General features: G+C 38.3%; 1 protein-coding gene across 1 annotated transcript in view; it reads right to left on the reverse strand.

Moving 5' to 3' along the window:
- The window catches only part of ipo11 (importin 11), a 116,860-nt gene that overhangs the window by 63,439 nt on the left and 28,539 nt on the right, over positions 1–24,882 (reverse strand). Inside the window, exons 12-15 of the mRNA XM_030738305.1 lie at positions 23,734–23,824; positions 22,224–22,271; positions 19,030–19,135; positions 6,851–6,977 (exon numbers count right to left, since the gene is read on the reverse strand). Coding sequence (XP_030594165.1) covers positions 6,851–6,977; positions 19,030–19,135; positions 22,224–22,271; positions 23,734–23,824 — 372 coding nt within the window. The remainder of the gene's footprint in view (positions 1–6,850; positions 6,978–19,029; positions 19,136–22,223; positions 22,272–23,733; positions 23,825–24,882) is intronic.

Raw genomic sequence — 24,882 nt, forward strand, 5'->3', positions numbered from 1 at the left:
GTTAAGTAACACAAATGCATATCCTCTTCTGGAAAATATTTCAGCTAGCACTGATAACTGTTACCTAAAAAAAACAAATTAATATACATGGACCTGGCAGATAAGCAACAACAATTTCCACAAATTGTAGCTACAGCTGAGTTAGGTTGCATTATATGAAACAAGAAAAAACTAATTAACAATTAGTCTTTGCGTTGTCTGTCTCAGACAGATAATTTTTAAACAAATTAAGGAGTTCCACTGAAGACAAAATATTTATGTTGGTGTGGGGACACCTCATGTAACAGGTGTTCGAGCCAAGTTCATTACAATGTGAAAGGGGTATTCAGATGAATTTATATCCTAGACAATCTAAATTAGACACAAAAATTGCTTTTCACATAAACTCTACTGATTGCATTTTAAATAAACAAACTATGTATATAATTTCCAAACTTTCCCACTCCACATCAGCTAAGCAAAAGCTTGACAGGTTTCGAAACTGTAAGGACATCATATTTGGGGGCTGTTACTTATTTTAGAAGCAGAAGACAACATGATTCCTCTAGATCAGACTTTGTTAGTTTAGAAAAGGTATGGTTGTTTTTGATATGATTTTTAGTAATTAAATGTAATCTGCAAAGTTGGCAAGGGATTACTTCAGGTAAATCACAAACTTGCTTAAACTCAAACAACATGCTAACAGTTCATTTTTGCAAATGACAACTGCAATTATTGATGACCAAACTGTGACAATCTGAGACCAAATCTGGCTTAAAAACAAATTCTAGAAAAATATTACAAATTATATTAAACTTGCCACCAAGACTATGTTCAACATGTACTAAGATTCTGTGAGTAAACAAAGAATGCAGCTGCGAGAGCAAAAACTAGAACTAGAAGGAAATGAGGAGAGAAAAAAAAAACACTGTCACAATTCAAGCAACACAAATCTGTGATCTGTGATTTAGCTCATGAATGCCACTGATGGACGCTAATAAAGTATGTGCATGGATGCCTGGCTCACATAAAGCTCCTGGAGTGTGCAGCACAACCTCAGCAGTCTGCATATAGTGTAAAAATTTACACTTCTCAGAGGAAAGGCAATCACAGATATAGTTGCACCTTGAATAACTAACCATGTTAAAACAGTTGTAAATAAATTTTTAACAACTCTTGGATTGTACATGAAATTCACCACATACAGCCCAAACAAATCCTTGCTAGACTCCAATTAAAGACAGACCACTTCCTGTGGATGAGAATTCCTTTAATTATGCTACCCTTTATTTTAGCATAAAAAGTTAAGTTGTAATGTTTAGATTTTTGAAAATATTGAAAGGAGCATTCTTGTAGAATGTGACAAGCGAAGAATGAATCTGACTAAGAGATGAAGAGTACAATGCTTTATCACCCTTTTTAACAGTAAATGAAATCATAAATTACAAAATGAATTTTATATTGTTTATATTACAATGATTGAGGGCATAAACTCATTGAAAAAGTGTTCACAGATCATGTTTTCCCATAGACTGCTACATAATCTGACTTCTTTTTTGACCAAGAGTGTCGTCCTTCATAACAAAGAAGGGTTTAAAGCACTTCAGGATTAGCTGCTACATTTATTTTCCTAATACAATGTGACTATGACAAGGCACTTCAGTCTAATTTTAGAACACAGAATCTCAAAATTAAGCGAATGAATAACTTTCCATCTTAAAAAAGGACCACAAAGTAGCAACATAGATATTAATAAATTAAACTGTTAGATACAAGTCTAGAAGTTTATGATTCATTCATTCAGGTCAAGACTTTCTAATTGGCCCAGACAGATACAGATCAGGAAAGAGCAAGTTTGTGTGAGGAAAAGCCAATGAAATTGTAAAATCCATCATTATTGTAATAACACTTATAGCAAAATCTACTTTATGGCATGAGCAATTTACAAGTCCATTTACCTCCACAAGGGGGTAAGTAAGGGTAAAATATATAAATATATATATATATATATATACCCGTATTTTCGGACTATAAGCCGCTACTTTTTTCCCACGTTTGAACCATGCGGCTTATAGCCCGGTGCGGCGTTTCTGTGGATTTTTCTTTAACCACCAGGGGGCTCTTTAGCAGGATATGAATCATGGGACGTCAAAGTTGGAAATCAAAGAAGAAAGCGCCAACAAGTGCTAGCAGCAGGCACAAAAGAGATTTTTTTCAAACTCCCTCATCATGGAAACCACAAAAAGAACTTCCTATGATGCCGCTTTTAAGTTGAGGGCTATCGACCTGGCACTACAGGAGGGAAATAGAGCCGCTGCACGTAAGCTCGGCGTGAACGAATCAATGGTGAATTGACTTGTTATAACTCAAATTTGGGGTTGTCCTGTCCCCCTCTGCTGAGTGCCGAGTAATTGTGGAAAACCGAGAGCGGCGGAGATACCAGCGGGTTATAGCCCGGTGGCGGCTTATATATGTACGTTTCCAGTTTTTTCCAAAAAATTTGTAGGTGCGGCTATGGTGCGCTCTATAGTCCGGAAAATACGGTATATATATATGACATCCCCACTTTCTCCATTTCAGTCAATAATGGTCAGGTAGATTGAGCCAATCATACTTTGGAGTCTATAAACCAGAAAGGTAAAACCTGACAGCTGGATGGAATGATGACCGTATCCTCTTTATCCACTTTATTTTGTGGCTTTGAATAGTCTGAAGTCCCACTCTCCAAGCATCAAGCAGCATCTCCAAGGCATGCAGGATCTTCACTAGGTCAAAATATTGACCCTACAACTAGGGCTGTGCCGTGTCATATCGTTCACAATAATAAGGTACAATTTTTTTATGTGATATCAAGCTTCATATCATGACATCATGATCTTGCTAGTTTCACTCCATACGACAGGAAGTGCCAACAGCCGATGGAAATCACTGATGTAGTCACATGGTGGTAATGGAGGGCTTTAAGCAACTGATTAAAAAGTTCAACCCAAGATGCAACATCTCAGGCAGAAAATGTATTTCAATTGGATTCACAATATGGTGCAAGCTCCTAAAGAGATACAAGGTTAAGTTACTTTGTTAAACTAAAGTGTTTAGGGGTTATGTAATAGTGTTATAAGGTAAGCACTTCCTAGGCTACTTTTGTGCTTAAATTTGACTTGGAACAACAGATTTCCGCTTGAATTACGCAGTCTGTCATCAATGACAGAAAAAAAGGATGGAAAATGATCTGCATTTTGTTTGCACTAATAAATGCAGTTGCTTACAAGCTGAAATCAGTAATAAACAACATTTAGTATTTTTTTTTTTGCAGGCAGCAAATTGGGTGAGTGTGAGAGGTGGGGGGAGCTGCAATTGTTTTTGATGGTTTGTTCTCCCTAGACATCTGAGGCCGTTACAGCAAAGTTCAGCACTTGGCATAGCACTGTGAATGTCTAAGAAAACCACAAGCATGCTCCCGGTCACACTCCTGACCAGATGCGCCTTCATTAGTCAAGAACACTGCAGGCTCTTCCACTGCAAGGACTGTTGTTTGGTATCTGGGTCGTAACTAAAGATCCAACTTCTTCTCCAGCAGTAAATATCTCTGAATGAGAGTTTGGCCTTTTGATGTAAAAACAAACCTTGCAGAATTTGATATGATCCTCTTTCTGTCCCGTAAAGCAAATTACAAAGTATGAGCTTTTGCAACAACTTGTGTAATCAACGTGAAATCCTGACCTACAAAAATGGCTGCTAGCACCTGTTGCAATGTACATGATTGTGATGTATTCCTTTTAACTGAACGAACAGAAGCACACCCTCAGCTCCACAAGAAGTGAGCCCCTTTGAATCACCTGTTCCAGATTTGATCAGTGTTTCCTATTTGAATTACACTTTAATAACCTCTTCTATGAGAATTAAGCAGAGCAACTTCAAATTGGTCAGTCTAATCTAAAAGCCTTTGAAAGGCCATTGTTTTGTGGTGGCCTGATGTTTTGGAAAATAACAGGATTGAGTAGAGTTCTGGTCTGAACAAAGTAGTCACAGCATTACATCCTACCAACATGAAGTTTCAGGTACTGGGCTTATGCCTAGGACCTATTGCTGTGCTAACGAGCTTGCCCCATTGTTCACGAACATCTTCAACTCCTCACTGGAGGCTTGCCACGTGCCTGTCTGCTTTAAAACCGCTACGATTGTTCCTGTCCCCAAGAAGCCAAGGATCACTGGACTAAATGACTACAGACCTGTGGCACTGACTTCTGTGGTCATGAAGTCATTTGAGCGTCTGGTGCTGTCCCACCTCAAGTCCCTCACAGCCCCCCTTCTGGACCCCCTGCAGTTTGCCTACAGAGCCAACAGGTCTGTGGACGACGCCATCAACCTGACTCTGCACTTCATCCTACAGCATCTGGACTCCCAGGGAACCTACGCCAGGATCCTGTTTGTGGACTTCAGCTCTGCCTTCAACACCATCATCCCTGATCTCCTCCAAGACAAGCTGTCCCAGATGAACGTGCCTGATCCCATCTGCAGGTGGATCACTGACTTCCTGGCGAACAGGAAGCAGCACGTGAGGCTGGGGAAGAATGTCTCGGACTCCCGGACCATCAGCACTGGCACTCCTCAGGGCTGTGTCCTCTCTCCTCTGCTCTTCTCCCTGTATACCAACTGCTGCACCTCTGACCACCAGTCTGTCAAGCTTATTAAGTTTGCAGACGACATGACTCTCATCGGACTCATCTCAGACGGGGACGAGTCGGCCTACAGGATGGAGGTCAAACGTCTGGCGTCCTGGTGCAGCCACAATAACCTGGTACTGAACGCCCAGAAGACAGTGGAGATTATAGTGGACTTTAGGAAGCACACAGCCCCTCTACCCTCCATCATCCTGACTGACACCCCCATCACCACAGTGGACTCTTCTCGCTTCCTGGGAACTACCATCACCCAGGACCTCAAGTGGGAGCCCACCATCACCTCTGTCATCAAAAAGGCCCAGCAGAGGATGTACTTCCTGCGGCAGTTGAAGAAATTCAACTTGCCAGCAAAGACCATGGTGCAGTTCTATACTGCCATCATTGAGTCCATCCTCACCTCCTCCATCACTGTGTGGTACGCTGGAGCCACCACTAGGGACAAACAGAGACTACAGCGCGTTGTGCACTCTGCTGAGAAGGTGATTGGCTGTAACCTCCCATCTCTCCAGGACCTGTACACCTCCAGGACACTGGGGCGTGCAGGTCGGATCACAGCCGACCACTCTCACCCTGGGCACAGACTTTTTGACCCTCTCCCCTCAGGCAGGAGGCTACGGTCCATACGGACCAGAACCTCCGCCATAAGAACAGTTTCTTCCCCTCTGCTGTTGGACTCATGAACAATTACCCTAAGACTGTTACCACCACCCTCCACAAACGCTGATGACCCTATGTCTATGCACCTGTCTGATTGCACTGATGTACATATTAGTGGAATATAGTCTACATTCTTTTATCTTTTAATTAGTCTCTGCACTGTATATTTGTAATTTTGTAATATTGTGCTATAGTTATAGCTCTAATATCTCTGTATATTTGCAATTTGTATACTTGTATATTGTCTTATAGTTTTTATACTTATTTGTTTTTTCTGTAAGCACGAAGTACCGCAGCAATTTCCTAATGCTGTGAACCTGTTCACCCATATGGCAATAAAACCTTCTGATTCTGATTCTGATTCTGATTCCTGTACTTTCATAAGATACTCCTAGAAGGTTCATCACCACCTAAAATTTGGATAAGAGCTTGAGTTTTCACTGAACACTGATGCTGTGGCAGTGTTTCACTTTAACACAAAGTAGTTGAAACTTAGGGCTGCACGGTGGCATGGTGGGTAGCAGCTGTGCTAAGCCTCACAGCTAGAAAAACAGCTAGAAGGGCTGGGTTCGACTCCACCTTGGTGTGGAGTTTGCATGTTCTCCCCGTGTCTGCATGGATTCCCTCTGGGTATTCCAGTGTCCTGGCTCTGGCTCCAGCCTACCCCCCCCCCCCCCCCCACCCACTGAACAGGATAAGCAGAAGAGAATGGATGGATACTTGAAACTCAAACGCACAGTATATTTTGCCAGTCTACACCCAGTCACAAATACATCTACATGTTAACAGTGAGTAGTCCTACTGGAAACAGGATACCAGTCCCGTGTAATGATCGTTACCCAACATACATGAAATTTCCATTGTGTTCTACACATTATATAACACAACATGACAGAATGATTAGTGAATGTTAGCTAATGGGCACAAAAAGCGATATTTAACTACTACCTCTGAGCAAGCCGATCCCTAGCTGCTTGCAGTTTAAATATTTAAATCATAGCTTTAATTACAATATCACATTACTGCAATACATTCTTTTAAAGACAACAATAATCAAGTGCAGGAAACCTAACAAATGCTAAATGTAATTTCAACCTAGATGACAGTGGCATACACAACTTCATTCCAAAATTGGGTCATGGTTTGTCAGGGCCAAGCAATAAAAGCATTAATGGGTAACTGAATATGTTTCAATGCAAACAATGAGTTATCTTTGTAAGAAAAGGTTTTAAAAAAAATAAAATGTAAAAAAAAAAAACTAACAAAAAAAAAAAAACTAAGTAGTAAGAAAAAAAGATGGAAAAAGAACAAACTGTGATTACGTTTGGCTTTTTTTTAATGTAGAAAGATGGCAGCACATTAGCTATGGTTCCATACTATTAAGCAGAAAACTATTTGTGTAGCCGACTGTGCACTTTCACTAACAGCCTATTTCGGTCATTATGAAACTGAATGGGAAGTTTCTTTCCTTTTTTTTTTTTTTATCACAGCACTCTCATCATAATAAGCAGTTTAATGTGTAACTGCCTTACCACCAAGTCAGGATCCTGCATGAGACTTAAGATAACCTCATAGAGTAGAGGTCGAAGGTCAGATTTGAACTTGACAGAGATCCACTGTCCTATTAGCCAGATGACTCGTCTGCGAATCAACTTGTACCTGAAAGAGAGAAAAGGACAGGAGTAACTTCTAAACTGAAGAGAAAAACTTAAACAGATGACTATTCTGGGACTCTTCAATTATATATAATATGGAGAAATTAACCAGCTGGTGCTCTATCTTATAATGATAATGTGAATGCACAGTAGTAATTAAGGATCCATTAAAAACTACTGGGCCTATTCAAATGATGAAATCTACACCATCATTGGTTATAGCTTATTCTGGATTTTTTTTTTATGGTTGCCTCCTATATTCTGGAGACCATTGTATAATTTGTGGCTCTCAGGTAAATATAATTGTTCCTTTGTTACATCCTACAGCTATGTCCAAGGTAGACAATAGTCTGGTTATAAACATCTCTACTTGCATTGTGAAAAGCAGAGATATAATAATACAGTCTCATTATCGCGGTTCACTTATTGCGGCTTCACTGTTTTCACTATATTGCGCGCTTTTGCGGTATATAGGTATTTCTGTAACACATAACTATGTTCATCACTCGGACGAAGAGATCAGTTACGCCTACGCCAATAGTGGAAATAGAAGTTACGGCACGGCGGCGAAGATACTGCACCACTCACCACCATCAGTATGCCACAGCTACATAATTCAAGAGCTTCATCATTCAAGTTGTAGGTAAGAGAGTGGGAAAGGTTTATATGAGTCTGGAAGGTTAAGGTTTTATAAGCTTTTATATATATATATATATATATATATATATATATATAAATAAATATAACTCATTACGGATTTTCACCTCGTGGGGTCTCTGGAACGTAACCCCTGCGATAGGTGAGGAATCACTGTATTATAAAGAAATTAAATTCTGTAGATAAATTTTTACATATGCACAAGCAAATCCAATGAATGAAATTAGGGGAGAATTTTTTTTTTTTTTTTTGCCCTGAATGAGTCTATGTAGTGCATTTGTTTGGATGAACTAATATGAGCAAGAGACTGAAAGCCCCAGGGGACAGTTGAATACTTGTGACTAATGACCAAGTAATTGACTGGCCTAGTTAGAAAACCAGAATATTTAAAAAATAATAAAGTACCTGGGTTGTGAGTGGTTATGTGACAAAACTAAGCTGCACGTTCAAATCGCAAGGCACTGCATGTTTGGAAGTAATTTTTTTTTTACCAATTATATTTAGTAAGCCCGTGTCAGTATCTGCTTATTTTTTTATGTCTACAGACCACCTTGACAGTAATGATGGGGATGGAAGGACAAGGGAAGACAGAGATGAGGATAGGGAGTGACAATATTGTTGGCTTCCTGTCAAATATCCACAGGGAGGCAGAGATCACAGCCTGGGCCACCAGCCAGAAGATGCTAAACAACAGTATGACTCAAGATGTAGAAATGGAAAACAACACTGCATGTGTGCATTAGTGTTGTGTTATGTAGGATGATGTCAGGGATCGATGATGGTCAAGGGTTAATGGCTAAACTTCACCTATTAAGGCAATAAATTTTGTTTTATTTCCCCATTGGATGTGACAGTGATTCATCGTAATCACCATCAAATAAGAGCAAATAGGAAGATTTTTCTGGTTATTGGACTGATTTTAAAATCTGACCTTAAAGAGACTGAATTTACACTATTGTCTTCTTGACTATGTGTGGGGAGGCTATGATGAAGAGCTCAGGAGAGATAGGACATATTTTACACGAGGGCATAGTTGGTAAACATTCTTCATACTGGAAGTAGTGTACTAGTTTGTCTTTTACCCGTGCATTTACTTCGTGTGTGTTTGTCTGAGAGTGTGAGAGGGAGAGAGAGACACTGAGTGGATACAGAGGGATACCATGATGGCATGCTCCTTTAGCACCCAACAGCAACATTATTAGTCATTGCCGATGCCACAGGGGGGGCAACCGGATGACTGGACTATGAAGCAAATCTCCCAGCCCTAGTGTGCATGCAAAAAAACACGTATAAGGGCTTGATCTAAAAAATGTATAGCCATGTAAATTTGATCATGCCTGCTGCATTTAAATGCTTATGGTGTTCAAAAGCACAGCATGACACTTAGAAACTACCAAGTCTAAGGATGTAAGAAGAATAAACTAGCCATTAGAGACTTTTAAAGTAAAACAAAGGTAGCCAGATCAATCAGATTTCTACAAGATGTTGTAAATGCAATAACATGTGATGGTTCCATTATGAGAGCAGACATGGCCATGCCAGTGGCAGTCGACAGGCAATGTGAGCATTCAAGCACCTTTCAATAAATCAAAATGCAAACATCACTGATACAAAGAGAAAAGTGTGGCACTGCATGTGTTGATTGTCTGTTATCACACCATACCACTCACACCAGTTAAAATCTTTGGCTATTGCTAATGTTTGATGTATTCGTTAATCCTTAAAGTCCTGAGAGTACAGTGATTTTTACCCTGTTAGACTTGCACTGCTTTTCATTAATCTAACAAGATTGCAGGCTTGCAGCTTCATATTTAACTCTACTTATTTTCCACAACAGTCTCAATAACGGTTCATTAGTATTTTGGACCTAGTAACATTTCCATATCAATTTCAATACTGGAATAAGTCTAACGGCAAGCATTTAATTAACGGATAAACACGCATATGATCGGGCATCAACAGGCACATCCAGGCATCAACAGGCACTGGCATGGGCTTTAATTAACAAGAGTCTGCCTGCATCCAGGAGAAGGAACCAGCCAGAAAAGTTGGCATGTGGAAGGAGATGCATGAGGCTCAGAACACAAGACTTCAGAAAAGTTTTGAGACAAATGTTCCTTTGACTCCATCACCCACTGCCACAACAGCAGCATGACCACACAAATCAAGACTTGTAAGGACAGTTTTTAAAATCTTGCTCAAGTCTACACATGGTAATTTTTTTGCACACACTATATTATTCTATATTGTAGCAAAATGTGTTCCCGAGTGTATATACAGCTTTATACTTGAGTATACAAAAAACAAGTCCTTACAATTGTCAGCATTATTTCTGACATTACAATAAATATGTTAATGAGTCATTCACAGCTACGGCTTAAGTGAGTAACAGATTACACATCTCCAGGGCTATGTTGCTTCTGTGCATAACTGACTGAGGGGGGAAAAAATACTAAATATGTGCTTCAGCTGGGGAGATTACAGGTGGTACACTCCATTATTAGTGCACTAGCAAAGTGGAAGAAAAGATTAGAGAAGCAGATGGACAGGCAGGTTGACAGAGGTATTTGTCAAAGGTCAGACATGATTCATCCATGCTAAAGCCGTTTCCTCCTACACAACTTCACACAGCTGTCAGGAACCCTGTTCATCATTCTGGCAAGCCCATGGGAAGGAAATCCATGGACAAAAATGAGCCCAATGGAATTTTACATTCTTTTTGCAAGAAAAAATAACCTCTTTTCTGTGGACATTTTGCACATTTGAGACCAAATAAATGTAAACTAGATGGCTTGAATATAGCATGTTTATTTTATACTTTATGCTTATGAATGCATCTAGTGTTATCTCTGCTGTGTTTATGTAAAACTTGATGTTCTTAATGCCGTGTAAATGGAAAACCCAGTTTCCACAGCATGAAAGGGGTAATTTATAGTAAGTAGTTCTAAGTCTGACATATGAAGAACCTCTTACACAGTGGCACACAAAATGTCTGTTTAATATTCCCTCTTTTATGCCGGGTCAAAAAAGTGATTCAGTCTGGGTCTAAGGTATTCATGCTATTTCTACAGCACTACTGTGTAGATTTGAGCCACCAGCACTGTAATCAAAAGGTCAGTATACTCAGCACCAGGTGGGAGAGCTTGTAAGTCACAATGGGAGTAGATACAAAAGACAATGACAACGTCAAAATTTTTTTTCTTAGAAACAGCCAAGCTAAAAACTAACAAGAAGCGGCAATTTGGTGGGATTTTTTTCTGAAACTTGATCCTATTCTTGATACAAACTTACAGAAATCAATCCAAAGTGTCCAATACCAGAAATAAGGGGAAAACAAAAAAGTGTTTAAAAGATAAACAACTGGTTAGCCATGAGTGTTTCAAACTCCAGACAAAAATATCAAGCCATAGTGCCAAAGTGCCAAATTGTTTCTATGCTGGCAAAGTCTGAGAGTAAATAAAAGAACACATAAATCTATCTGTTTAGGTTTACAGGAAAAAGTTACTTAAGTAAGTAAAAATTATTTATATAGCACTTTTCACAGATAAAAATCACAAAGTGCTTCACAAGAAAAGACAAAAAAAAGGAAAATATAAAACAATAGAATACAGCATAACAAGTTAATTAAAAGCTTGTCTGTATAAAAATGTCCTTCAGCTGCTTTTTACAGTGTACAGTACAGTACAGTACTGTACAGTGTAAAAGACAGCGGAAGAGAATTCCATAACCTTGGTGCCACAACCCGAAAAGCCCGATTCCCACGGGTTTTGAAATGAGTGCGTGGGACCAACAGTAACCTTTGACCTGATGATCTAAGAGCTCAGGACGAAGAATATGGTTTCAACAAATCAGAGATATACTCGGGAGCTTGGTCATGTAACGTCTTAAAAGTTAAAACTAAAATTTTAAAATGAAATCTAAAATTTACTGACAAACAATGAAGAGAAGCCAAACTGGAGTGATGTGAGATCTTCTATTGGTGCCAGTTAAAAGTCTTGCTGCAGCATTCTGCACAGTTTGAAAGGCGATCCAAAGCTGATTTGTTAAAACAAGTAAAAAGACCATTACAATAATCCAGACGAGAAGATATAAAAAGGCACGAATAATCATCTCAAGCTCAGCCTTTGGACACAGTAATCTGAGTTTGGAATATTTCCTTAAATGATACAAACAATTCCAAACCAGCTGTTTGGAGTGATGCTCAAGGGACACTGAACCGTCAAAAATGACACCTGTCAATGTTTCAGTTTTATCAGTATTTTAACTGCAGGAAATTGTTGTTTAACCATTGCTTGATTTCTGGTCAGGCAATTACCTAAACTGGACATTTATAAAACTCAGAGACTCTGAAAGAACACTATAACTGAATGTCATCAGCATAGAGATGATAAGAAATATTGTAACATCTTATAATTTGGCCTAAAGAGAATATATAAAGTAAAAGGAGAATTAGACCCAAAAACAGATCCCTGAGGTACCCCACACAACAAAACTGTTGTTTCAGACATCACTTGAATTCATATGAACAGTAAAAAGATCTCGCAGATAAATATGACATGAACCATTCTAAAACAGCACCATTAATCCCAGCCAGATCCCTAAGCCTGTTTATCATGATACTGTGATCAACAGTATCAAAAGCAGAGGTGAGATCTAATAAAATCAGAACTGTGAACTCTCCAGAGCTTGCTGCCATTAAAATGTCACTAATACTTTTAAGTAACGTAGTTTAAGTGGAGTGCAATTTGCGAAGACCAGACTGGAAAGTGTCAATAACATTGTTTTCTTCCAAAAAAAATGGTTAAGTTGTTCTGCTACTGTTTTTTCCAAAATCTTTGACAGAAAAGGCATTTGGATATTGGGCCTCTAACTGTTTGGAAGAGATGGGTCCAAATGAGGTCTCTTTAAAATTGGCTCAACAACAGCTTGTTTTAAGAAGCTGGGAACTGAGCCAGTTTGAAGAGAAGTATTTATCATCTCCACTATGCAGGGGCCAATAGAGTCAAACACACTAATAAACAATGAAGCAGGAAGGATATCAAGGGGGCTTGAAGTCGGTTTCATTCGACCAAATAAAGCACTGATGTCCTGTAAAGTAACAGAAGCAAAAGAGGACCAGGTGTCAGAAGTAAGCAAACTGCAGGAATAATATTGAGAGCATAATGGAGAACTACTTGACCTGACGGCAGCGACCTTATTTACAAATAATTCAAAAACTCATTGCACTCAGACTATAGACTGGTGCATGAGGAATATCAGGAGAGACAACATTCTTAATTGTATTACACAAGACTTTAGGATTTTTCTTTTTTGAAACTTCAGGCTAAACCAGTGGTTCTCAAATAGTGGGGCGCGCCCCCTTTGGGGGGCGCGGTGCGATACCTGGGGGGGCGCGTGTGACCCTGGGGAACAGGCTTTTTTTTGGGGGGCCGTACTAGTATAAAGTGTAATTGCGCATCCACTACAGTAGGCGGCAGTGGCGCTGTCATTGTTACTTCTGTCACGTTTGCGACAGTGCAACATTTTACGACTTACAAGACAACAGGTTTGCCTTGGTTAGCAGTGTTGAGTCAACAGAAAGCTCCGGCTGCGTTCTGCCTATAGCCTCCGTTATTCAACATAACAACCCCCAACATGAAAAAGTTTTTAACAGGGATGAAAAGAAAAGCGGAGAGAGACAAAGATAATGAGACAAAAGAAAGTCACCCGAAAGCTAAGACGAGGAAATACGACGAAGCGTATTTAGCGCTTGGCTTCACTGTCAATACAGTTGGAGAAGAGGAAAGACCGGTGTGTTTGCTGTGTCTAGTTGGTCAAACATGTTTACAGTTTAAACAAGGATTTATTTATTTTTAATTTCAGGCAATGATGCACTTAAAATCTTTTCTGTTGCAGACTTAAAAGACGATTTAATAAAGTTATTCTTTGTAAGTTTGACCATATGTCTTTCTTTTTTTCTTTAATGTTAATAAGGATAAAATGTTATGCAGAGATGGATAGTCACAGGGGGGAGTGGGGGGCGCGAATAGTTTTCTTCTTGCTAGGGGGGGGGGCGTAACAGAAAATAATTGAGAAGCACTGGGCTAAACTGAGATCTCCGTGTAAATAACACTAAAAGAAAAGTTCTCGGTTATGTCCAAGTACAAGCCATGTGTCAGTTCTGAATGTGTATGAGCTTCAAAATGCCTCGCTTGCTCCTGTCAGGCATAATGACTCATCACAGGTAAGACAGCTGTTTTGGCTGAGGCAGAAAATAGTGATAGCAAGTCAAAAATCAAAGTACTGTTACTCATGAGGGCTCAAGTATGACTGTACACAATGTGCATCTGTATAGTCATTATGCCAAATAGTGACAAACAACTCACTGGCTGCCTGAGGCTTAGCTATAGGTGCAAGTCACACACAGCAGCTTTGCTGACAGATTCGGTGTGAATACTTGTACTACTGCTACTTCACACCAAGTGATACAGGCAGACTTATCCAGGGTCTAAACCTATCATGAAACATGCAACCTGAAAGAAGTGCTAAAATTACAAAATGTACAAACAAATCCATAAACAGAGGCTCTGAAGGAGGGTGATCTACCTTTGAGCCATTACAATTCACAACAAAATATCTGGACACAAATTCAAATTTAAGTTGTTCAGTTGTCAAAACCTAAATGCAATAAACCTACTGAATGAGAGGCAACCCTTTAGGTGTCCTTGACATGCACAAGTATCTTGATTTAATCTAATATAACTTAATAATAAATAAATAAATAAAAATCCTACAAACTGACTTTTGTTGGTTGTCACACAAGCACCAACGATATTCAATCTTGGAATGCTGTTTCTGACCTGTATCTGGTTATTTTTAATGGGCCTCTAAAGAGTTAAAAGATGTTTTCTTAGTGACAATACGAAGTGTAAAACATTTAGATGTTTTGACATTAATTGTTTCATTTTTAGAAAACAAATTAAGTGTCTTCGTCTTGTTTGTTTGGCTATACTGAAAATCCTTTAAATCTTTTTCATTTTTTTTTTTTAAAGCACCAATTTATGACTCTAAAACCAGGGCTCACTGAACCTCAAATTTTGCATACCATTCAACCCTAAATAGTTATACTTATTCTGCAGCTGAGCTTGGCAATCAAAGAGTAGCCCATGAATTGATTCTAAAGTAGGAGTGATACAGCATGTGACTCAATATTATTTGAAGAATATATTGAAACCTAAAGAAACAACCCAATACGGTAACTGGCACAGACAATCTGAAACCAAGCAGGAAACAAAGAATCCTGTGAGTGAAAACATTGCCAAAAACACAGATTCAGCTATTGCAATGATATTTGCACGGCAACAGCATATTATTGAGAAACTCTGAAATTCTATTATATGTAAAACTGTGGCCATCACAGTAGGCATGCTATATTAAACACTGCAACAATGAACACCCAGAGGACCAAGGAAGGCAGACAGTGCAGCATCTGGGAATGTTCTGGTAACAGTGACAAATGTGCATCGAGCAAGTGTGTCAGCCAGAAAACCTGCTTTGAATATGACGTCTGCAAATGCCAAACATTATTGTCCCTCTGCTTCTTGTGAGATATTGCCAAGTTAGGGCACTATTTCAGCTATGCTGATGCTGTGTTTTATCTGGTATAGCTGTAGAAAATTATAGCAGATACAACATTTTATAGCAAACCCTATATTTCCTAACGAGTCCCCCCTCCCCTGTTTCTTGTCTTCTATCTAAATGCTTCACACCAAATCAAGTGTGTAGAGCTACTAAAAAAAAAGAAAAAGGGGTTCTTGGTGGCAAGGAAAAAGCAGTAGGAATACAATAGGGGTAGTACAACTCTGCTCAAGTGGCCTAGGTGTGGCTAGCTAGGGAAGAAATATGATACACTACACAGTAGTGTAGACCATGCATGGAACCCTTAACTGAAATCCTCTCAAAACCTTAGCTTTTAATTGCCTGTGTTTGTACAATCAGTCACTAGAAAAATAAGCACCTTAGCTTTGCAAAAGAAGTGGGTCATTCAATACGATTTGCATGAGCACAAATATAGACTTCAATTAATTATTATAGTGAATATTAATTATAAGTATCAAAAAATTAGTAGCATTGCTGTTCTGTGACAGAAAGGAATATTAGAAAATTTTAAAGATGTGGTACTTTGCAAAATGTAGCAAATCAGAGAAAGTTGAACAAAGCAGAGATAAGTCAGGTGGCACAGGCCACTAACAAGTAATTACAAGTCTGCAATAGAACACTTCATGATCTGGCCCCACAATCCAGCAGTATCAAATCCACCTACACACCTTTGGGGTGAACTTCAAAGCAGCATCAGTAAAAAAAAAAAAAAAAAAAAAAAAAAAAAAAAAAAAAAATCCACTTGCAGACCTTGGGGAGCTGTGCAAAGCACTAATGTCTGCTTGGTTAGCTTTGATACCAAGAGCACGACAGCTCTGTGGTTCAGTAAGTGCCACAAGGGTGACAACTTTTTCCAAACGCAGGCCTCCACTGTATGGAACATGGATCTTTAACTTTATGGACACAGAGTGTATATCATAGAGGTCTACTATATAAAATGACTAATTCAGTTCGCTGTATATCAAACACCCTGCAGATCACACAGATTTAGAAGTTTAAAGTGTTTGTATTGCAGTCATAATAAAGTGTTCTTAGTATGCTGCAAATGATGCAGCTTTACTAAATGGTTTTGGATCAAATAGGTAGAAAGAGTAGCAGGCTGTGTTCCACTGGCTGATGCCCTTGTTTAAACTATCCATGGTAAATGTACATTCCCAATACAGAAGCCCCTTCAAAGTACTATGGGAAACGTGACAGAAACAGATTAATTTTCACACAACAGAGGACTCGATTAGAGTTGAAAAGTTTATCTAGTGCCCTCGATGTAACTAACCTTGGCTTTACTGAATCTGAGGGCATCTCTACCATAAAAAAAAAGACATTTGACAGCCAAAAGATGTGTTTGATATGATATGCTTTGTCTCTAGAGACCATGAGTCTGGAATATTGATTGACTGACTGACTGACAGATAAGGTCAGTGCTATAATTTCATGATCACATTCTCATTGAGATTGAAGCCAATAATTAATCATTTATATTGCAAACAATCATCAGGCTGTTCCATTGTGTATCATTCTTTTACTATCATCATAAAACATGAAAAGACTTTTAAAAACAAGTCCACAAAAACATTTTGTAAAATTTATGACAAATTTTTAAGTGTCAAGCTGCTTTGGGTAGGCATGCCAGTGTCTACTGCTTTGATAGCTCATTCACTCAGGAGTGCAAGAAGAACTACGAGACTTCTTCCTCCACCACCTCCCAGCAACTGAAGAGCACCACATATGATATGTTTCCTGAGCCTTAGCCAAAAGGGGTTTTCTTACTGGCTTCTAATTACTGTTCTACTTTGCGGTTTTAATTTCAATTTGGCATTCACATCAATTTTAATGCCCCCACACCAGTAACAGCCATAGATAGAGGCACTGTTTTCTCTGATTCAAGTTGTGCCTCTCCACGTCCCCTCTCTCTCTACTATTAATGTGCTGTCTTTGGGAATGCCTTGAACAATTTTCTTCAAATTTGGAAGAAACATTTAAGTGGACTAAAGGATGAATCTTCTAGATTTTGGTGATAGTGGCCACTGTGACCTTGCAAAAAATGTTTTGGGCCACAACTCAAGAATTCATATGCCAATTATGACAAAATTTTACACAAACTCTAATAGAAAAAATATATAATGACCTTATATACATCCAGAAAGTTGAAGGTCTACTATTCTTTGGCATAACACTCGGTAACAAACTTCCACTTTTGCCTTGTCTTTGGGTTTAAACTATGTTTTTCTAGTTCTTTACATGTAAACTAACTAAAAAAAGAAAAATACACTTTTGATTCAGAGGAACAAGGGGAGCACTTCCACCAAGATATAATGAACTTTGAACACAGATATTAAGGATATTGTGTCACATTGTGTAATCTTGTGCATAACTGTTTTCTGGCCATTAATAAATATCATAATTCAGAAACAGGAGAGAGGATTTTGACCATTTTTTCACATTTCTTCAGATGATGCATTTGTAATGCTGATTTTTGGTAAACTGCAACTTGAATGTCTTCTGGTTGGTGCAGTCATTCAAATCCAAAGCGGGAATTTTCCATTCCATACAAAACTGAAGGAGCAAAGTGAATAAAATGTGTGTCTCTATTAGTGTGTGAGTGCACAAGAAATTGAGAAATAATCAGATCTGGCATTCGACGGTTTTTACACATCTTCATTTGTTTCTCATGATTCTCCAAATTTAAAATCCTCTCAGAGTGTTATTGCATTCTGCATCATTTCTTCATGTTGGTCAAAGGTTAAAAATTAAGTAAAGCTTTGAACAGTCAAAGACTGGATTAAGTTTTAAAGAGATAAAAAAAAAAAAAAAAAAACAGTAAAAGCAGAGGGGTATTTTTTGCACCTGCTAAGTGTGGGAGCAAAACCACCATGACATCAGATACCCTGCACTCTGACGTCAGCACCAACCCTGTGTGACCGACCTTCTGAGTGCTCCAGGCTTTTTGCTTTGATTGTCTTGGGGTCTGTGAGTGTAGGGCACTTCTTTGTTCTTTGTTTCACTCACACCATCTCACTTCTGGCCAGTGTCCCCTTTTTCTAACACCTTTTAAATCCATCCATCTAGCAACTCGTAACTTTAGCTGACTGTCTGTAGAGCCATTATCGAATTCTTTCCCAGTTTTGTAAAAACTGTTTTTTTTTGTTGAGTGCTGATGTTGTCCACATTTGTCTGCTGCTTGTAAAGTGATGTGAACACAAGCAGCAGTTGTTAATGTGACCATGACAGAATAAAAACCATCCCAAGTATTAGTTACGTTTGAGCTTTGTGTTCGCATTCACTGTGCTACAGGCTGTGTGAAATAGCTGGAGAGAGGTTAATTGTCAATTAACTTAAGTACACTGGAAAGAGTGTTAACTATGTAAAAGAACAGACACGGAAATTGAGCTTGCATACAGTAAAACAGCCATTGTAAAATAACTGAATAAAACTGATACGGTTCAATTTGATAATTTAGTAACTTTGCCATATAAAAAATCCTTATAGAAGGCTGTTCAATAACTTACAAATGGTGTCGTCTCTCTGTGAAGCCACTGGTGATTTGGGCCAAAAATGTGTTTTATTGTGTAATGTTATGTATCCAATAATAATAATTAGAATGAAATTCCAAAAACTCATTTCATGGTCAAGTGCTCAACCTATTCTAATTTAGTTAGAGCTGGTATTTATTTATTTTTTTCTATGAGTGCATGCTTCAATGTTTAAAAAAATGAACCAAAAAAAAAAAACAGAAGATGTAGAGAAAACAATAAAAGGGATACCTGTGATGGCTGACTTGTAGCTCTCCAAGTAGCTGATTCTTGAACCACTGGTCAAAGTCCACATTGTCAAACAGTTCATAGGCTGCTAATCCCACTGCATTGTATACTGCAGAGAAAACAACCGAAGTTACATTAGTTACAGTATAAGTTAGTCTGACAGTGTTATATCTTCTCTGCTTCTAAAATGAATTTAGGGTTAAAACCAGAGATGCAGAGAATAACAGACCAGGGACCAGAACTGACCAATGTCCAGTGCTATCAGCTCAGACTGCTGACTGGTCGCCGGTCAGCCTAAGTATCGGCAGGTCACACTTAGACAAAAAAAAAAAAAAAATGGACTTAGCAGAGAAAATTGCAATCAGTGCATCTCTGGTTAAAATCTCTGCTCCTTTAGTGGTTAACCTGTAACCTGACAACTACCAGCTAGTCGACTAGCTTCCCCGCCACCAGACTTAGACACATTTAGGGTAGGCTGGAGTTTAGCTTTGGTTTCCAACAAATTAACACTTGTTGTGAAGCTTTTGTTCTGCTTACAGTGGCTGAATTTGCCAAGCCAAGTTTATTTATAAAGCACTTTAAAAACAGCAACCACTGACCAAAGTGCTGTAAATAAAACACATTTGGACAAGAGAAAATTAAAATTCACAAAGATAAAAGATTTAAAAATTTACACACAAATAAACAACTATAAAATGCATAATTTATCCTAACAATAAATCAATAACATAACACACACAAATAAAACAAATAATAAAAAGCATAATTTATCCTAGAATTAAATAAATTAGAAATTTCAATAGACAGCCGCTCCTATTAATCAAAGGCCAAACGAAATAAGTGGGTCTTAAGAGCAGACTTAAACGTGGCCAATGAAGAGGCCTGTTTAATTTGGTCACAATTCTGTCTTTAAATATGCAGACAGATCATAACATACCAAACATGTATTATCAGCAGCTATAGTTGAAACATACACATTATAGCAACAATTCTATAGGTTATATTTCAGGCAGAAGTGGGTGTAACGGTTACCAAAATGAAGAAGAGTGTGCTGAAAGAATAAAATAAATAAATAAAAAGATGAGATTAGAAAGAAAGTGACAGAATGAGAACAATATAATATAAAAAGGGATAAAAGAACATGCAATACGAGACGCTGCTTGTTACTATTTATAATTTATCTTCAGAAGTAATCAATTTTGAAATGGCAAAACGCAGAGAATAAGACTGAGATGAAAAAAAAGAGTCGATTTAATGAGAATGAAACAAACTTTTTCCATTATTTTAATTCCCTTGTATTATGTAAGGCTGAATGTGGGCAAGAGTGTATTAGAATTTAAGTCTGTGAAAGAAAGAGTGAAACCCCAAAGAAGACAAAACAAGGAAGAGATGTAAAAATGATGTAGGTGTCTCGAAGAAAAGATGGACTGATGAGACAATGTACAGAAAAGACAGATAGGTAAATGGTGCAAAAGCAGAGGTCTTTGCCACAAAAACATCCGGCGAGTTACCACTTTATAGACATATAAAACTGATGAGGGACGGAAGTCTCGAAAGGCAGCTAAGAGTTCTTGTGTATTCTTCACCACAGCTGAGCATTTTCATATCCTGGTATACATAAGTGCTACATTCTCCTCCTAAAAACAATTTTTGAATTTTATTGAATTTTGAGTATTTCAAAACAGGCCGTTCAGATGAATAGTAAATTTATATTTGCTTATGTCTAGCCTGCATCGTTCAGAAAAATAATACGCTGCTGGCCATGCAGGATTAAAAGGACAAACGTGGGACTGTCGTTGGACCGGGTTGTAATTTGTGAACAGTTCAGGAAACAGAGAGGGTCTACATAATCTGAAGCTTGTTCACATATTTACTACTGCTCTAACATTTATAAGAACAATTATGAACTTCAACTAAACAAGTACAACTTTTGAATGAATTCTGCTAAAACTTTGTAGGGGTGTAGAGTGTGGTCATGTTAACAAGTCATTAAAATTCTGTTTGCATGTTCTCCCCATAATTGCGTCGGTTTTCTTCGGGTACTCCGGTTTCCTCCCACAGTGCAAAGACACGCAGTTACTGGGGTTAGGTTAATTGGTCACTCTAAATTGCCCATAGGTGTGAATATGAGTGTGAATGGTTGTCTGTCTCTCTGCGTTAGCCCTGCGACATGGTGGCGACCTGTACAGGGTGTACCCTGCCTTTCGCCTTATGACAGCTGGGATGCCCACCCCCCACCCCCCTGCACTTTCCTGTCTCTGTTCACTATACACTATCTAACAAAGGCATAAAAGGCCAAAAAAATCACAAGTCCATTTAGGTCAAGGAGGATCTCCCCCCACCACAGAAAATCTCACTCACCCTGTAGAGGACCAATCATTTCACTGACTCAAGCTCAGGTATATCACGCTGGGAGCACAGTAGATTATTAAAGGCTTAATTTTTTAATTGTAGTAGCACCATTAAAATTATTTTGTTGTTTATTTCTTTGAAAACACACCTGTTTTTAATCAAGCGCCTCAATGGCTCTCACAGCCACACTTGTCTGCAACTGCTGCTCTGACCACAGCACAGCATCAAAATCCACATGCTGCTTCAACACTGTCAACAGATTGCTGAGATCTCTGTAAGTATCAAGCTTTAACAGAGACACTCTTATCAGGCAATGATTTAGTTGTGTATCCCATAAAACCCTCTCCAAGGTAGCATCCATGTCCTGCCAAAGATTTATAAATACTTAAGGGCTGGTAGACAGAGGACAAAAAGAACGTAAATAAAATTTTGAAAGAAAGAAGAAAAAGATATGAACGTGAAAGATACATGAATGCAAGACCAACATAGCAAGAATGAATCAGAGTATAAAAATGCAACCTCACTCTACTTTGCTAACACTGTAGATTCGCCCTACATTACTGCATATTATTGCCTAAAAATTGAGTTTATGGCGATTATGCTATGAGGCTAACAATGTGCAACTTAGCCTTCAATGACCATTATGCATTCTGTAGCTCTTCTTTCAAATGTCTGTCAAATGACAGACATTTCAAATAACAGTGTCGGTGTACATATGCTTTAATTTATCCATTTGCCCTTCCTCTCACACTGTTTACATTGTTAAGGGATTATGGTAGGAGAATGGCAGACCAATAATTACAAAGTTAAAAAAAAAAAAAAAAGTTTGTGAGCCTCTGACTGACCTGCATCCTTCATTAGCAACTGAACAGAGTCTTCCACACTGGTTGGGCCTGCAAAAACACAAACACACACTGGATTTAATATCACTGACAAGACAGGATAAGTAAGATAAGCATTATAGCAATATACCCACTGTTCAAGTATTGTTCAGTTACAGCAGAAGGTAATGTACAATTTAATGCACAGCAGGAACTTAAACAGGCCTGGGCCCTAATAGATCGGTCTTGCCTTAGTCATTTTGATGGTCTGTTCTCTCCCTCTCTAGTTGTATACTCAGGTTACAAAATCAATAGTTGTCTTCTTTCAACCATAGAATTACCCAAACTGGCGTTTTCCTTGCTCCAGCAAAACCAATTTCCACTCTGACACTTAAAAGGGAAAGTAGCTCGAGAGACAGGGCAGAAGCGGACCTTGTAATCCACCCAAGCGAGCTATAGCACGACCAATTCAGCAACAGAACAAGAGCTACACACCAATGCCCCCGTGAGACAAGGAGCAGTGTGCCACATTTGCGTGTGTACGTGATCGAGTGACTGGAGTTTAAAACGGTTGCTGTAATGATAGTCAATAGCAAACTTGACTTTGACTGTCAGGCTTATATATATTGCACATTAACAGCATTTAACCTTTAATTTAACCTGTGATTCAGCAATATATTAACCGAATTTCTGTGTACTCTGCAATCTGCCTCAGATCATGTGTATGCGCTGCTAATAATAATAAAAATAATTTTATTACTTTATTAGGCTGTGTTAAAAACACACATTCACTAAAATATACTTTATTCTTGCTGCATGTCATCGCTTATCACACAAATTTCTGGATATTTTTTTCCAATAACGGCAGTGAGTTTCTTGTCTTGGGTTGATAGATGAGCTTGTCCTTATGCTTCACCTGCTTCTTTCATATTCTTCTTGTCTGTCTGGTATTCTTTTTTTTTTTTTTTTTTTTGTGGAAACTTTGATGTCGGACCTTTTTTTTCCCCTTCAATGTAAGCCACAGAGCATGTCTCAGGGGATACAGAACTCACCTCCTCCATTACCGAAGCCTGAGCCTTGCCCCCCCAATTGTCATTTCAGAGGAAATATCTTGGAAAGTTGAACCTTCTCTGATACTATTTTTTTTTTTATCTATTTTTGTCAGAAATTCTCCTGCATGAAACATCTCAAAGTTAGTGTCTCTTCATTTAGAGAACTGGGGGTGTTGGAGTATGCAGATCGCAGGTTGTGACTGTGGTTTTATTATGTTTTGGAAACAGGTCTCTCTTGCAAATGAGACACTGAGTCTCGAAGAGACTTTCTGTATAAATAAATAAAGGTTAAATTTAAAAAAAAAAAATTTCCAGAGTGAAAATGTTTCATGAATTTGAATTTGTTTGTACAGTTTTCTGTGCACAATTTAAAACAAAATTCTATGCATATATTAGCAAATGAGGTTTAATTTCACTACTTCCAGCTGCATGAATAAGCTTGTGCTTTGGAGGTATAAAGCTTGAACTGGCATTTAACTGACCCTGGAGATTCTGAACCATATCCAGCAGAACTGGTGTCAGGGTCTGGCTGTAGTTGTGGAAGATATCCAGGAATAATACCTCTGTACAAGGCTAGAAGCAGAAATAGAAGAACAAAAAGTTAAAGGCAGCTATTTGACAACAATATTTACACACATGGGATCATTATAAGCAGAAGCCATTACAGTTTTATAGCATCACAACTCTTCACATTCTTAACAACACCTTGGGTTCTGCTGAGCATTGAGAGGTGGGATGAGGTGGGGAGCGCAGCTATTACATTAATATTTGATAAGCACATATCAAAAATCTTACAAAAAGGTGTGAAACACATAACACAAGTGAACTCAAATTGTTTACACTGAACTCACCTTAAACTAGCAAACACATAACATCTGTTATCTACCTCAAATACCGAGCTCATAACCAGACAGGAGTGGTGATTCCTGGTTGCTTTTCCTGGCAAAAGAACAAGTCTGCCACCAAGCCTAGCCTTTAGCCATATATACATTTAGAGTTTACTGAGCAGCGCATACTGTATGGTTGGTAAATCTAAATCGAGAGTTAACAAGCTCGTTCTGTCCATTAAAAAAAAAAAAAAGTTCCACTGATTTATAACAAATTTCCTTTAAAATTACTTATGAATCATAAGCCCAGCTGTCCCAGCATACATTCATGGATCCTAAGACCATGAGCATTATCCTGAATCTAAAGGTATTCACATGCCAGAGAGTGTAAATTCTAAAGTTACTGCAGTCCAAAATATATAAAGCAAACTCATATTCCAAAGCATATACTGTTATATAAATCTGTAGAGACTGAAATTTACTGTGGCTATAGAACATCCAGTCATTTCTTTATAAAAAAGTCTGTTAAAATGAGGAATTTAATAAAACTGAGATGAAAATTACAATGGACCAGATTCAGATTTAAACTCACAACACTCTTAAAATTTATAACATTTTTTAATTGGGCAGCTGGTGTTTAAAACGCAGTCTTTATTTTAAGCAAAACACCTTTAGGCTAACATATCAAAAACCTATCACTGTGGTATTAAAAAGCAAGAAAAATCATGAAATAGCTGTTTTCTACTTAGAATTCAAAACTATGAAGTAATAAGTGTTTAATAAGCTCTCAGACCGTAATCCCAT

Source organism: Archocentrus centrarchus, chromosome 9 (assembly GCF_007364275.1).
Source record: "Archocentrus centrarchus isolate MPI-CPG fArcCen1 chromosome 9, fArcCen1, whole genome shotgun sequence".
NCBI lineage: Eukaryota > Metazoa > Chordata > Actinopteri > Cichliformes > Cichlidae > Archocentrus > Archocentrus centrarchus.